We start from the raw sequence: 16209 nt of genomic DNA, 5'->3' as shown, positions 1-16209 counted from the left end.
TTCCCCAGATCTGTGTCTCGACACAATCCTGTCTCGGAGCTCTACGGACAATATTTTCGACCTCATGGCTTGGTTTTTGCTCTGATATGCACTGTCAACTGTGGGACCTTATATAGACAGATGTGTGCCTTTCCAAATAATTTCCAATCAATTGAATTTACCATAGGTGGACACTGATAATCCTTCAGATGTTTCTACAACTTGATTAATGGAAACAGGATGCACCTGAGCTCAATTTTGAGTCTCATAGCAAAGGGTCTGAATACCTATGTAAATAAGGTATTTCTAATACATTTGCAAACATTTCTAAAAAACAGTTTTTGCTTCATCATTATGGGGTATTATGTGTAGATTGTTTTTCAAATCTATTTTATAATAAGGCTGTAATGTAACAAAATGTAGAAAAATTCAAGGGGTCTGAATAGTTTCCGAAGGTACTGTATGTGTTATGGCTTTACACCCCCTGCTATTTTGTGGATAAAGAGTTACTTGTCTAACAGAACACAGAGGGAGTTCTTTAATGGAAGCCTCTCCAACATAATCCAGGTATAATCAGGAATTCCCCAAGGCAGCTGTCTAGGCCCATTACTTTTTTCAATCTTTACAAATGAATTGCCACTGGCTTTGAGGAAAGCCATATGCGGATGACTCAACACTATACCTGTCAGCTACTACAGCAACTGAAATGACTGCAACACTTAACAAAGAGTTGCAGTTAGTTTCAGAGTGGGTGGCAAGGAATAAGTTAGCCCTAAATATTTCAAAACTATATTTGGGACAAATCATTCACTAAACCCTAAACCTGAATTAAATCTTGTAATAAATAATGTGGAAATTGAGCAAGTTGAGGTGAGTAAACTGCTTGGAGTTACCCTGGATTGTAAACTGTCATGGTCAAAACATATTGATACAACAGTAGCTAAGATGGGGAGAAGTATGTCCATGATAAGGCGCTACTCTACCTTCTTGACAGCACTGTCAACAAGGCAGGTCCTACAGGCCCTAGTTTTGTCGCACCTGCACTACTGTTCAGTCGTGTGGTCAGGTGCCACAAAAAAAGGACTTAGGAAAATTGCAATTGGTTCAGAACAGGGCAGCACGGCTGGACCTTGGATGTACACAGAGAGCTAATATTAATAATATGCATGTCAATCTCTCCTGGCTCAAAGTGGAGGAGAGATTGACTTCATCACTGCTTGTATTTATGAGAGGTATTGACATGTTGAATGCACCGAGCTGTCTGTTTGAACTACTGGCGCACAGCTCGGACACCCATGCATATCCCACAGGACATGCCACAATTTTGCTGGACCCCAGGAAGAGAAGCTGCTAATGGGGTTCCATAATAAATACAAATACAAAATGTATAATAATATGTCAATCTCTCATGGCTTAAAGTGGAGGAGAGATTGACTTCATCACTATTTGTTTTTGTAAGAAGTGTTAACATGCTGAATGCACTGAGGTGTCTGTTTAAACTACTAGCACACAGCTCAGACACCCATGCATTCCCCACAAGACATGCCACCAGAGGTCTCTTCACAATCAAAGTCAAGAATAAACTATAGGAGGCGCACAGTACTACATAGAGCCATGGCTACATGGAACTCTATTTCACATCAGGTAATTGATGCAAGCAGTAGAATCAGATTTTAAAAACAGATACAAATACACCTCATGGAACAGCAGGGACTGTGAAGAGACACACACACAGGCTCAGACACACATACACATGATAAGACACGCACTATGCACACGTACACATGGATTTTGTATCGTAGGTATGTGATAGTAGAGTAGTGGCCTGAGGGAACACACTTAATGTGTTGTGAAAAGTGATTTGAAATATCATGTCATGTAATATTTTAAATTGTATAAAACTGCCTTAATGTTGCTGGGGTTCCTTAATAAATACAAATGCAAAATATTTGTAGGTTGTTGTTAGTAACTGTGGTCACGCTTTTCACTCTTACAAAAATGTACCATGGTAGTACAATGAAAAAAATACCATGTTTTTTGGTCACTACCATGGCAGGAAAATGGTAGTTTTTACATTGCACTACTATAGCAGAAAAATACCATGGCAGAAAAAGTAAAGTGACCAAAAACATAGTACTTTATGATGCTCGCGTAATGCAACATTGACTAATCACTCTGCAATGGAAAAGCATAGGCCTTGTAGGCCAGTGCAGTGTTGCCAACTCCTCAGTAAGGAAAGTAGCTATTGGCTGTCCTAAAAGTCGCTAGAAGTTGCTAAATGACATCATCGCCTAATTTGCATAATTGGCCATGTGCATGTAATTGTGATGGACGCTGTAGGAGAGAGGAATAACGTCGTGGGAGAGACAAAAAGTGAGTAAAAAACACCCTAAATATGTTTAGAACTACAAATGAGCAAGCTGCAGAGAGTGTCACACACAGCGAATTGGAACCAGATATTTGAGGCCATACTCCTCCATCAGTACTTTATGGACCCCATTGTTAATCCCCGTCATAACAGAGGCATTGTCAGTCCCTATCCCCAGGAGTTTCTCTTTTTTAAGACAACACTTCTCGAGGAAAGCCACAACAGCACAGGCTATAGATTTGGCATCTCCTCCCTCCAACTCAACAAGCCCCAGAAATGTTGATACAATTGTCTGCTTGGTGTCACTAAAGTACCTTATCACAACCCCCAGGTACTTAAAGACACTTACATCCGTGGACTCATCGAGGAGGAGGCGGAAACTCTGGTCACCCACATCTGCGACCAACTTTTTCAGAAAGTATGGTGCTAGAACACCATTAATCATTTCTGTGCACTTTGTCCTGTGCATTTTGAAGTGGGTAGCAGCAGTGGAGTCTGAGAAAGCAGCTCTACATGCTTCTCCAATGTGATCACATGTCACGCCCTGACCTTAGAGATCCTTATTATTCTCTGTTTGGTTAGGTCAGGGTGTGACTCGGGTGGGAAATCTATGTTTTCTATTTCTTTGTGTTTTCGGCTGAGTATGGTTCCCAATCAGAGGCAGCTGTCTATCGTTGTCTCTGATTGGGGATCATATATAAGTTGTCATTTTCCTTTTGGGTTTTGTGGGATCTTGTTTTCTGTTTTTATGCCTGACAGAACTGTTCGCTTTCGTTTTCTGACTTTCGTTATTTTGTTTGAGTGGTTTTGAATAAAAAATCATGAACACTTTCCACGCTGCGCTTTGGTCCACTCCTTTCGACGAGAGCCGTAACATCACATGCCAGCATGGAACAGTGTTCAGCGATAGCTAATGCCATGGTGGCCTCAGCCTTTTTTGCAGAGTAATTTTTTTTAAACCATAAATGGCAGCTTGTTTTGGGTGGAAAGGCTTTGCCTTTTGAGCATGTTTTTGAGTTGCCATGTGTTTTTTTACATCACTAAGTTTGGTGTAGAAATCAGCCTTACAATACAGGCAGTATGCCCGTGTATCATCTCCAATAAACGGCTTCAACCAGCCTTTGAATTCAGGGGTTGATTCCCACTCCTTTCTGTATTTTTGAGTGTACAGTTTAGACTGAGACATGATGAGCTAGCCAGCTAGATGTTTAGCTTATGTCACAGAGAGGCACACACACAGTGGACAAGGTGAGTAAGTGACTGAGGCTGTGTGAGTCAAATGCAGTGATTTATTTTTGTGCAGTGATTTATTTTAGACAAAGAACATTTTACATTTACATCCCGCCCTGAATGTAAGCCAGGGCGGAATCAGCCAGCGGCGGCTTCTCGCATGAGCGATTCATTTGAGGTCTGGACACGGAGGGGTGAACATCTCCTGCGCGAGGACTGGGCCGTCTGTGAGTGCTTTGGGACGGGGGTGGGGCCCACGGCAGCACCTGCTGCTCGTTGAGAAGAGTAAGAACGATAGTGCTTTCATGTCAGTCTCCAAAAGTCTCCAATAACACCATAAAAAGTTGCTAGATTTGTCGCTAGTAAATATTTTGAAAATGTGTCACTAGAGGGGTCTGAATACTCACTAAATATAGCGACAAAGGCGCTAAGTTGGCAACACTGGGTCAGTGCCGTTTAAGATGAGGGAGGGCAATTTATTTTCTTCATGAGCATGGCCTTTTACAGCATATTGGATGACTGTCATTCATATTCCATTCACCCAGTTCAATGTAACAGCTATTGGTTTAGGCTACTACATGGAACCCACATCTTCCATTTACCCATCATGAGGTTGCTACAACCTAGCCTACCAAGGAAAGTTTACAACGTAGGTGGACACAGGTCGAGAGAAAACAATTGAGGTGACAGAATGAGACATGGACAAACGTTGACACATTAAATGCCGCCTTGCAGACTCTTGCCTGCATCTAGCTGATACGGGGTGTAATCATTAGTCCAACAGTTGCAAAAGAGAGTTTCTATTGGACAAATTGAGAAATGTTTTTCAACAGAATCGGCACAATGAATACACCCATGATCACGAGTAAACACAGTTCACTTTCATTGCAGCCATGTTGTATTCATTCTCGCATCTATGCACTCTCCTCCCCTCACATTGTCGCTTGTGGACTTCAATGCACAACACATCAGCTGTATGTGACCAGGCGAAAAACCTTTCCAAGCCAAACCATATCATAACTGCTACACATAGCCTACATGTTGTCACTATATTAGCTAAAGTAAAGTCATAGTCAACTTAGCTAATAGAACTAATGTGTTATTAAACCCGCTACAATCATGCAGTAAAGTTACGGTGTACAGCCAGTAAGCAGTTACATCTGTGGTCCCCGGTGGCAATAAATTAGTAAAACCTAAAGCTTACCTTGACTTGGAAGAGTTCCAGTGTTATCTTGGATAGTCATACCCAGCTAGCTAACATAGCATCCCTCTGTTTGAGCAGGGTATTTGAGTAGGCAAAACTAGCTAGCTGCATTTGCTAGCTAAGTGAAAATGAAAGTGAAATCTCTCTCTTGCTACTTCTTCATTTTGGAAGAAATTATTTTGTTCAAAACTGTTCAACTACAGTGCATTCGGAAAGTATTCAGACCCCTTCCCTTTTTCCACATTTTGTTAAGTTTCAGCCTTATTCTAAAATTGATTAAATAAAAAATGTTCGTCATCAATCAACACTCAATACCCCATAATGACAAAGCGAAAACAGGTTTTTGGAAATGTTTGCAAATGTATTAAAAATAAAAAACAGAAATACCTTATTTACATAAGTATTCAGAACCTTTGCTATGAGACTCGATATTGAATTCAGGTGCATCCTGTTTCCATTTATCATCCTTGAGATGTTTCTAGAACTTGATTGGAGTTCACCTGTGGTAAATTCACTAGATTGGACATGGTTTGGAAAGGCACACATCTGTTTATATAAAGGTCACACAGTTGACAGTGCATGTCAGAGCAAAAACCAAGCCATGAGGTGAAAGAATTGTTCGTAACGCTCCGAGACAGGATTGTGTCGAGGCACATATCTGAGGAAGGGTACCAAAACATTTCTGCGGCATTGAAGGTCCCCAAGAACAGTGGCCTCCATCATTCTTAATTGGAAAAAGTTTGGAACCACCATGACTCTTCCTAGAGCTGGCCGCCAAACTGAGCAATCGGGGGAGAAGGGCCTTGGTCAGAGAGGTGACCAAGAACCCAATGGTCACTCTGACAGAGCTTCAGAGTTCCTCTGTGTAGATGGGAGAACCTTCCAGAAGGGAAACCAATCTCTGCAGCACTCCCCCAATCAGGCATTTATGATAAAATAAAGGTAACGTTAACATACCGGTACATACTGCTGTAATGCTACGCAGTTCGTAAGGATAGCATAGCTAACAAATTGTCAGCCAACATAACGTGTAATGTCACTTATTTGAAAAGTCCTTAATTTATTACATTGCTCAACATTTTGTTAACATTTGTCATAATTAGTTAAAGCAATGAATTTGTATCCGCTCTCGTTGGACTTCGGCTGCATATTTTCCGCCATTTTCTTCAAATCGGAAAATGTTAAAGCCACGCCCATTTTCTGAAGAATTGCAATATGTGTCCTAAAACCACGGAGTGTCCACTACTATTTAGTTTTTTTTTTTTAAATTGCATTTCAGAGAGAGGTCACGCTGGAGCCAGTTATTAAAGATGGATTTTGTTTTCATTCATCTCTGAGAGATATTGAGCTGTTGATGGACAATATGTTTTTTTTTATGCCATGTGCACCCCTAAATATTTCACATGATTTTACACTGGAATATTCTCAACAGATTGGTAATTGGAGTTATGTATGGACAATATTTCGCATTTATTGAAGTTAAGTTCCAGACCAGAAGCAGAAGAGAATGATTTGATAATATTAAGTGCAATAGCAACTTGATCCTTGAAACCGAGCTGTATCGTCTGCTAATTTAGATTTTTTATTTTCAAAATATTGAATTGTCTTTTAATTCAGGGTTGTTTAAAATGCTAATAGATGGTAATTCTACAACTAAAAGGAATAAGAAAGCTGAAATAGGGAAACCATGGTGTACACTACGGTGAATATTACATATTTTAAATGCGTTACGATTAATCATAGAACTATTAATATCTCTATAAAAAGTATTGATAACCGAGACAAAGCTAGTCCCGAAACCAAAAGTGTACAACGAATGTATTAGGAATTTATGTTCAATTGTATCAAATGCTTTACAAAAGTCGAGGAATAAAATAATAGCCTCTGGGTCAATTGAATCTGCGTAATCAATCAAATCTAAAACTAACCTGTTACAGCTAATTTGGAGATCTTTTCACAAAACCAGTTTGGGTTTCATTAATAAGGTGGTTTAGGCCCATTTAAAGTTTATTAAAATGTGCAAAAGTTATCCATTTATAATGTATATAATCATTTAAAAGGTATCCAATTATCTATGAAAAGGGAATCTTTATCAGGTTTTGGTATTAAGGAAATAACCCCTTGTGTCATGGAAGTAATCATCTCACCCTTAGCTAGACATTCTTGGAACATGTTGAATACTGGTCCCTCTAAATGTTCCCAAAAGTGTAAATACAATTCCACAGAAAGACCGTCTGTTCCAGGTTTTTGCCCTTCATAGATTGAAGCGCATCTCTAATCTGTTCTATAGAAAACTCATCTTCACATATGGACTTGAACTCATCAGAAATAATTGGAACATGACCATGGACATGTTTCATAAAACGTTCATTTTCAATCCCATTCAAATTAGATTTATACAGATTTTCATAGAAAGAATACACATAGCTAGAGATGATTTTGGTATTTACACAATCTATTGTCAATATTTGAGGCAGAAAGATATTTTCTCTTATAGTTTCTTTTTTCAAGTGCAAAAAAATAACTAGTGTTTTTCTCACCCTCCTCAACCCATTTCTAATAAAGGCCCCTTTAGCTAAATCAATGTACATTTGAACTAGTTCTTATCTGTTTCTTTCTCTGCTTTAAGGGTATCCTTTTCTAAAAGAACATTCAATTTATTCATAGGCTCATCTTCTTTCAAACAGTTTTGCCTCTTTAGTTCCTTACAGTGTGTAATGGCAATAGAGCTTACTTTGAATTTAAATATTTCCCAGTTACTTCCATGCTTTGGTTCGAAATCATTTGAATTAAACGAGTCTATGATCAAGTTATTTATGCTCTTTTTAAAGGCTGCATCATTTAGGAGTGAATTATTAAGTTTCCAGTATGCTCAAATGCCACTGGATTTTTCAGAACATTCTAACTTCAATAATATATTTTTATGATCAGTCGAAGGAGAATGTTTATGACTTACTTCCTGTACATACTGTAAAAGTGGGGGAGAAATGAGAAACAGATCAATTTTGGATCTGATCATCATTGACCTATTACACCAGATGTATTTGTTTAAGTTTGAATTAAAGAAATGGCATGTATCAACCACTGTCAGTTTACTGCAAAATGAAGTGATAATGTCACTATTCTGTTATCTTTGAGCTATTCTAGGTGGAGATCTATCTAAAAAGTTATCAGGAGTTGAATTAAAGTCTCCAGCTATTATAAGCCATGCATTTGTATACTTGTTTTGCAGCTCAGTAAGCTTATCAGCAAGATCCAAAAATAAACTGTTATTTGAGGTGTGAGAATTGTACCCATACACATTGCATATAATAAAACAAGCATCTAGTTTGGAGATCAAAATAACCCATCTCCCATCTTTGGACACACATGACTCTGAAATATTGCCTCTAAGCTTATGAAGCAATATCATAGTACCAGCTGAGTGATTAGACCCATGACTAACTAACATTATTTCCCCATTGTGATTTCCAAAAACTATACGTTTTTTGTTGTTGAGTTTCCAGGAATAGAATGAGATATGCATTGGAGTATTTACAACATTAAAGAAAGTGTTTTTCTTGTAGTTATGTTTTGTAAAACCCTGGCATTTAGGGATACAATATTTAGTGCATTGAATTCAAAATGTTGTATAACTTGAAAAAAATAAAATAACAATAAAACAAATAGAGTAGTGATATGAATAGTATGCTAGGTAGCTAGTATGGAAACCTGAGCTTAGAGAATGAACTGGACTACAATAAACCAAGGTAGTGGTGATCAAATCAAATCAAATGTATTTATAAAGCCCTTCTTACATCAGCTGATATCTCAAAGTGCTGTACAAAAACCCAGCCTAAAACCCCAACAGCAACCAATGCAGGTGTAGAAGCACGGTGGCTAGGAACAACTCCCTAGAAAGGCCAGAACCTAGGAAGAAACCTAGAGAGCAGTTGATGGGTTTAAAAAAAGCTCTATCTACAGATTGGTAGACACTATTCCTAATCCGTTTTCAGATTTGAAAAGCAGAGAAGTAGGGGAAGATTTCATACACTCAATGTTTTTGTCTGACTTGTTGGGGGAGTGGTCAAAACGGCAGTTGTTTGGGAGAAAATGTGGTAATGTAGTTACTAAAACAGCTGTACCATAAGTCCGTAGTGAATATTATGGTTCCGAGAACAGATATGAACAACAGAAGTAGACGAAGATTTCACACCCTCTAGACAAAAAGTTAACTTGTTGGGGTAGTGGTCGAAACAGCAGTTTACAAAAGTTAGAGAAAATGTTGATGTGGTTACTAAAACAGCTGTAACTTTTTTTTTATCAGAATATCATTTTACTTTCAACCGCCAGATTTGAGTAGCAGAGAAGTAGACAAAGCTGTAAACGCTCGAGATCTAACTTTTGTTGCAAAGTGGTCAAAGTAGCTGATTTGTGTCAAAAGTTGCATTATTGCATTTACAGTGAATGTAAATTGTAATTGATGTCACAATGTGGCCTTTTAGAATCTTGAGTAAGTCCCATACAAGGGGATGAAAAACAAAAAACAAATGTTTAACATTTAAAAAAAGATTTTAAAAAAAACAGTATACAAGAAACTCAAGCATGGCCATCCTGCACGTTTTAAAGTTTGAACGGCGTTTCTAGTTTGAACTGTGTAAGAGGAGTATCGTGCTAATTAATAATAATAATAAGTATGTCGAAGATTGAAGTTGGAGCATTTGCTTCGCAAGGTGTAGTGTAGATTTACGATGTGTCGCTTATTCAATTACGTCATCAATATACGCCGTGCTGTCTGGCCAATCAGACCACATGGTTCAAGGAAAGTCAAGCGAGCTGTGCGGAAGAGACACTTAAGCTGAAATAATTGACCGTAAACTTTATTTCTTATTCTCATATGTTCTATGGTTATTCTGTCTTGAAGATGAATAGTGTTGGAGAGGGCTGCACTGATCTAAAACGGGAATATGACCAGTGTTTTAACCGTTGGTTTGCTGAGAAATTCTTGAAGGAAGATCGAAGCGGTGATCCCTGTACCGAAATGTTCAAGAAATATCAGCACTGTGTCCAGGTAAATACATTTTATCAAACACGGACAAATGTTGTTAGCTAGCTATCTGCTCATAATCACCACTCATTGATGCTGTACCTTACTTCTAGGTAACCAAAACAGCCATGATGCAACAGCATTGTGTCAGCTGTCATATTAGGCCCCAGAAGTATATTATTCAAAGGACTGAAGCAAGGGGAAACTTAGCTACTTTGTTATAAAACATCTTTGACTTATGGACATCTATGTATTGGAAATAAATATCCTCAATTCATGATATAGGCCTATTGTCTTCTCAGAATCCATTATTATTTAGTATTTTTAAATGTTGGATGCAAGTGTCTAATCTAATGATACAACTACATATGTTGTGCTTGTATTTGCAGAAGGCCATCAAAGAAAAGAACATTCCCATTGATGGTGTAGAATTCATGGGCCCCAATAAAGAGAAACCAGACAGCTGACAGATGCGATGGATGATCTCCCCAACAACGTTATGCTCTGTGACTCACTTGCAATGCTCACTGGGCTTGCCATGGACAGGGTTTCCACCCTTTTATCTTGGATTGGGTTTTGTTTAAGGTCACTGTCCTTCTAATGTGGAGACTAATGAGCATTCATATGAAGGCTCCAACATGCTAAATTACATGACGATGGGTTTTGTAATTTGTATGTTGGGCATGGATTACAAGTGGAAGCTATGAATCCAGACATTTGGGTCAGGCCAATAAATATCCATGGTCACAAGATGCATGTAAAGTGGTGGTCACATCAGATACTCATTCATTGTAAAGGACTATGATGCTTTGCAAAGGGAGTTTCATTTTTTTCAGTTATAGAATTATTGACGCCTACTATAAAAGAGTGCCCTGGCTTAATGTCCCTCAAGACAAATGAAGGCATTAATGTGGAAGCATTGGGCTAGAAGAGAAAGCTCAAACATCATACAAGGACGTTTATTTGGTTTACACTGTGCAAGAGCAGATGTTTCTATCTTGCTCCATTGCACTTCAGAGTTTTCAGTGTATGATTTTTTTCTGTCTGTGTATGATGCAATGTAATGCTGTGATTGACATGTACATTGACAAAACAATAAATAGGAGAATCATGTTTCATTACTGCCAAGTAATATTTTTAGCTCTGGATGGATATCACTGTCACAGGAAACCTAATCTGCAATGTGACAAACCATTGAGTACAGGTGTTGGGTTTGTTTGTGTTTTAATTGAAAACAAAATGCTTGCATATAGACACCACAGGTTACAAAAACAGAGGAATGAACTGGCTAAAGTTCAATATTTCTTTAAAATAAAACATGGGATTTTCACAGAGGTTTACCAGATTACAATCAATATCCAAATGTATTCATTCATTCTTAGAGGTTCACACACACACTTACAATTCATTTAAAAGGAATAGACGATGCAGGCAGATGTTCACATTTAGTTTTTGTTGGGTGTCGCACTTCTCAGGGCAGTGTTCATCAAACTGATAATGTTCATACATGTACTTGAGCAGCAAGACCAGTTAATTGGCATGTTAACAAATGGTCTCACCAGACATCAGAACTGAGCTGACTAGTGACCTGACATGGGGAGCTGAAGCTTAAGGAAATCAACAATATTAAGGCCAGCAGGGGTGACTGATAAAGGAATGTACATAGCAAGCAAAAGGGGGACAATTATTTGAGATCTGGGATAAAAATAATAATTAAACTGCCCCTAATCATCAATGGCCGGCTGGTCTATCGATAGTGGCGTGGGGGCGGGCTATGGTACGGTACTGGGTGTCGCCTCGCTGGGGGGCTATGGCGGGACACAAGGCGGCGTGGGGGTGACTGGTAGCGCTGTGGAGTGGACCCTCTGCTTTGGTAAGGAGGTGGTGAGTAGCCACGCCCTCGGGGGGATCTGGAGCGAGACCGCGAGCGACCGTAACTGGCACCACGTTCTCCGTGGACACGAATGTTCGCCGTCTCCCCCTGAGAGACAGAGCAAATGAAAGACGACCCGTTTTCCTTCATGAGCTTGAATAAGCTTGATTTGACTCGATAATGGACTCATATTTGTCTTGTTTTACCGTGGAGAGGTGTACTCACCTGATGGGAACGGAACTCAGTCCTGTCCAATCTGCGCAGGGCATATTCCATGTCCTCCCGACGAACAAACTCCACCACTCCTTCACCATCTCGCTGCACGTCGGCAAAACAAACATCCCCCGCCTCACGCATGTGGTCTTTCAGATCCTGCCAGCTCCCGGTTTGGGGCAAGCCTGGATGGGGATACAGCACATTGTCATTTTACCAAAAGCTCTGCTTGTTGGAGTGGAAGAGTGATATTTTTGATGCCATCAAATATGAGTTTAAGTAAAGTTTCTATAGACCTGTTTCAGGTGGCATGTACCCAATTCACATTTGTATTTACATTTCAGCCAAAGTTGAGGGATAGTATAAGTATGCAAATAGTCAGTCACTACTAATATTTTCCCTTGATTTGAAAGAAAAGTACTGACTGACTGCCAGTTGTGTTGAAACCTAAGAAATAAGCTCTTCTAGCTATACTAGAGGATATACAACACCGATACAGTTAGGGCCAGGACGATACCAGTATCCAGATAACTCTTTAGTCCTTTAAAAAACCTGCTGTATATAAAATAGTGTGCTATAGCTAGGAAAATAAATGTGACTCTGGATGACAAGATGATGTTTGTTTTCAACATTCGGGCTGTTTTCCTAAAGAAGATCCGCTTCGTGTTGTTTCCTTGCCACAACACTAATGAGTACCGTGATACTGGTATCGTCCCGGGCCCTAGATACAATAGCAAAATACCTCCAAGCAATGGCTAAAACAAAGATTTATAAAACATACACCTACCAGTCACTATGGCCGGGTGTTTGGGTTTATGCAGTCAACATGATCAGTTTGAGTTTTTATTGTTTTGCTCGTGTTTGTTTTGGGCAGCTGACTTGACCTCCACTTAGTCCCCTTGACTTCCAGTCCGCCAAGAGATAGAGACAAAAATAACACTTCCTACGACTCAGAACGTCCACCTACCAGTCACTATCACCCGGAACTCAGATCTCCGAGTTGGGGGCCCAAACCTCCCCCTAGGACCCCCTCCTTCTCCTCCTCCCATAGGGCCACTAAATTTGGCGCCAGAGGAGCGAGGGTATTCTACACGCAGCTTGGAGTCTCCGAATCCATATCCATTCCTTCCATAGACCGCGTCTTCCGCATCCCTAAGAGAAGAGAGCACAGAACTCCTTACTTACTTGCCTAAGGGAAATACACTTGGCAACGCCTTCTCCATCCGTTCCCTGAGGTCAGTCCCTGGTGATGTTACTAAATCAGAGGAGAACAGCTTGCCAAACAGCCAGGAATTGTGATTGGACTTGTACACGCACTAGATCATCCCTGGAACTCACCGTGGATCATCGAAGCGAACAAAAGCAAAAGGGATGGTTCCCCTGTTATTCTTTAGTTCGATATCCCGGATTTTTCCATATTTGAAGAAGAGATCCTCTATGTCCTTCTCCTGGACGTCCATTGGAAGATTTCCCACGTAGATCCTTCCATCAGTCATTGTTGGTATTGGTTAGGCCCTGCTAAAATAAACCGAAGGCACCTGCAGGCTTCAAACTCACTGATCGATTCCAAGAACAATGGTGGAGATTATCCGTATCCTAATCCTAGTCCCAATCCTAGTCCATCCTCTTCTAATGCTTTAAATAAATAAAAAAAATTCTAGAATCCGTATCCTAATCCAAATCCGTCCTCTTCTAGTGCTTTTAAATTGCATACCAAAAAATTGTATAGAATCCGTATCCTAATCCTAGTCCCAATCCATCCTCTTCTAATGTTTTAATTTGGAAAAATCTAGAATCTTTGTGGAGTAGGAGTAGTACATGTTGAGTTCAATATAATCGGCACAGCACCTTGGACCAGTCTGAAAGCTTTAGAACACAGGATAATGCTGATGAATGCCTTGGACTATTATCTAGCAGAAGTATTTTGAACATGCACTAGTTAGTGGCTAACTAGCTAGTACTACCAGAAATACTTTCTTTAAGACATTTAATGTATTGCTGGTACTACTGACCTTCCTTCAATGTGACATATCATAACAAACCACTTCGATAGGTTATGTAGCAAAAAGAGGCGAGCTACAGTTAGCTTACTAGAAGGCAAAATCTAAAGAAAGGCTGCGTTTCAAACTCAAAGTAGACAGCCCTCGGCCCTAAACCCTTAGGTGAATCCCCGCGGTCTAGCAAGGGAAATTTGCAACGTAAGCCCCTCAGCCCTCGTTTTTAATGGAGTTTGCGAGTGTACAATTATGTTCACTTCGGGGCCTGACACGCCCCATAATAAAATTTTCGATGATTATACATCCGCTAAGAAAAGTCTGCCAAACCTTAAAACCTCAACGTCAATATGGAGACAACATACAAGTGTAAGTAAAAGCGAATGTAAATAAGATAGAAATTGTGCTACTAATGCCCACACGTCTCATAAAAGTAATGATGCTTTTGTTTGGTTAGCTTTAGGAAATTGTAGAAATAAACATTTTCCTTCTTCAGAAGTAGCTAGGCAGGCTAACGTTAGATAGCAAATTAATTTGCTAGCTGTCATACAGTAGGCGTATAATAATAATTATATAGTAAATAGACATGCAATAATAAATTACCGTAGCGTATATAAAGCACCCACACGCTACCAGTGGCTGAAAACACAATCTTCGCGGCATGAATGACTGACGAATTTCCGGGCAAGGGCGGTCCATTTAAAAATAATTCCTTCCCCCCTCACCCTGCAAGTGTATACTCGTCAGACGTCATCAGAAGTGTCCACTTACTTTGAGGGCTGAGGAAATAGGGTGTGTCTTAAGTGTTTGGAATGCAGGCAAGGTCTGGCAGTTACAAGTACACACAGTCAGAAACAAGTCAGCCCGCTAAATAAAGTTAGCATGCTAAGCTAACAACATGGCTAGCTACCTATGTGTTAGCTCTCGAGAACCCAATGGAGTCATGATAATACTAATGTTAGTTAGCTAGCTATGTGTTTGCATTCGACAAAACATGCTTTTGAATATACTTTTCCCCCCTATTGAATTCGATTAACTAGATAACGTTATTATATCTACAGTTCGCTAGGTCCGAAAATGTGTTATAACACTACAATACGTGAACGATTAACTGGCTAGCTTGGTAGCGACGTTCGAGCTAGCTAGCTAACTTTAGTCCTCTTGTTGTTTCCGTCCATGCTAACGTTAGCTATAGTCTAGTCCCCTCTTTAATTTTAAAGTGTAAATATCAACAAGTATTTAGATCGGTTATTAACCTTTATGAATAACAAATTATTTGCTATTAAAAACATAATTTCAGACATACCTCAGAGTAATTTTTGGAAAATATGTGGAAGACTATCGAGCAGTCTCAAAGCAGGAAGTCAGCTCGAGTTGTCTCTGGTTCGCTACGTCAGAAATACCCGCCCACTTTTGAGACTAATAAATTTGCATAGGGCAGACTAATCAAAAAAATCTTCCCTTTGAAGGCATGGCACAATCTGTAATTTCGACAAACTGACCCTGCCACTTTGTGTAGTGAATTGATGGTTGGATGGGGCTGGCGAATAATCACTCTCAAATTAAGTTACAGTTAGAAGCTATGGATTAAATGACAGTACAGAAGATTGACAAAAAATGTATGTGATGATATTGAACTTCTAATAGGCCTATGCTGTCTATCATCAGATAATTTACACTAATTTCATGTCAATCTCCTTGACTGGCCTATTCAAGACATTTTATGATTCTGTCAATATTCTGTCCATGTTTCTGTTATGCCTTCCCAGTAAGCAAAATTATGTTGATTTTTTTTATATTTTTTTTATTTCACCTTTATTTAACCAGGTAGGCAAATTGAGAACACGTTCTCATTTACAATTGCGACCTGGCCAAGATAAAGCAAAGCAGTTCGACACATACAACAACACATAGTTACACATGGAGTAAAACAAACATACAGTCAATAATACAGTGAAAAATAAGTCTATATACAATGTGAGCAAGTGAGGTGAGATAAGGGAGGTGAAGGCAAACAAAATATATATATTAAAAATAAAAATATAAAAAGGCCATGGTGGCGAAGTAAATACAATATAGCAAGTAAAAAAAAAAAAAAAGTAGAGTAAGATAGTAGAGATAGAAAAAGTAGAGATAGAAATAATGGGGTGCAAAGGAGCAAAATAAATAAATAAATACAGTAGGTAAAGAGTAGTTGTTTGGGCTAAATTAAGATGGGCTCTGTACAGGTGCAGTAATCTATGAGCTGCTCTGACAGCTTACATTTTTACATTTACATTTAAGTCATTTAGCAGACGCTCTTATCCAGAGCGACTTACAAGT

General features: G+C 39.2%; 2 protein-coding genes across 7 annotated transcripts; one reads left to right on the top strand and one right to left on the bottom strand.

Moving 5' to 3' along the window:
• Positions 1-9554: 9554 nt before the first annotated feature.
• LOC111980709 (TP53-regulated inhibitor of apoptosis 1-like) lies at positions 9555-10928 on the top strand. The gene is made up of 2 exons (XM_024011614.2): positions 9555-9831; positions 10197-10928. Exons 1-2 carry the CDS (start codon positions 9658-9660, stop codon positions 10272-10274), a joined length of 252 nt encoding a protein of 83 aa, XP_023867382.1. The 5' UTR covers positions 9555-9657; the 3' UTR covers positions 10275-10928.
• Positions 10929-11014: 86 nt separating this feature from the next.
• Positions 11015-15281, bottom strand: LOC111980708 (serine/arginine-rich splicing factor 9). 6 transcript variants are annotated; one of them, XM_024011607.1, is made up of 5 exons: positions 15194-15281; positions 13232-13759; positions 12861-13045; positions 11906-12078; positions 11015-11788 (listed from the first exon to the last, which is right to left on the bottom strand). In XM_024011607.1, the coding sequence occupies exons 2-5, from the start codon at positions 13387-13389 to the stop codon at positions 11555-11557; spliced, it is 750 nt and encodes a 249-aa protein (XP_023867375.1). In that variant the 5' UTR covers positions 13390-13759; positions 15194-15281; the 3' UTR covers positions 11015-11554. The 6 variants fall into 6 exon arrangements, with proteins under 6 accessions (XP_023867375.1, XP_023867376.1, XP_023867380.1 ...); XM_024011608.1 differs by having other exon boundaries at positions 13232-13411; XM_024011612.1 differs by having other exon boundaries at positions 13232-13408; positions 15194-15274.
• Positions 15282-16209: the final 928 nt, after the last annotated feature.

The sequence above is a fragment of the Salvelinus sp. IW2-2015 genome, linkage group LG20 (assembly GCF_002910315.2).
Source record: "Salvelinus sp. IW2-2015 linkage group LG20, ASM291031v2, whole genome shotgun sequence".
In the NCBI taxonomy this organism is placed as follows: Eukaryota; Metazoa; Chordata; class Actinopteri; order Salmoniformes; family Salmonidae; genus Salvelinus; species Salvelinus sp. IW2-2015.
This window is presented reverse-complemented; position numbering and strand designations above follow the sequence as displayed.

Bases quoted from the DNA above. Each gene is read 5' to 3' on its own strand.
- LOC111980709 (XM_024011614.2), top strand. From the start codon at position 9,658: ATGTTCTATGGTTATTCTGTCTTGAAGATGAATAGTGTTGGAGAGGGC. The intron at 9,832-10,196 runs GTAAATACATTT...TTGTATTTGCAG, and splicing joins AATATCAGCACTGTGTCCAG to AAGGCCATCAAAGAAAAGAA.
- LOC111980708 (XM_024011607.1), bottom strand. From the start codon at position 13,389: ATGACTGATGGAAGGATCTACGTGGGAAATCTTCCAATGGACGTCCAG. The intron at 13,046-13,231 runs GTGAGTTCCAGG...CTCTTCTCTTAG, and splicing joins GTTCGCTTCGATGATCCACG to GGATGCGGAAGACGCGGTCT. The intron at 11,789-11,905 runs GTGAGTACACCT...TCTGTCTCTCAG, and splicing joins CTGAGTTCCGTTCCCATCAG to GGGGAGACGGCGAACATTCG.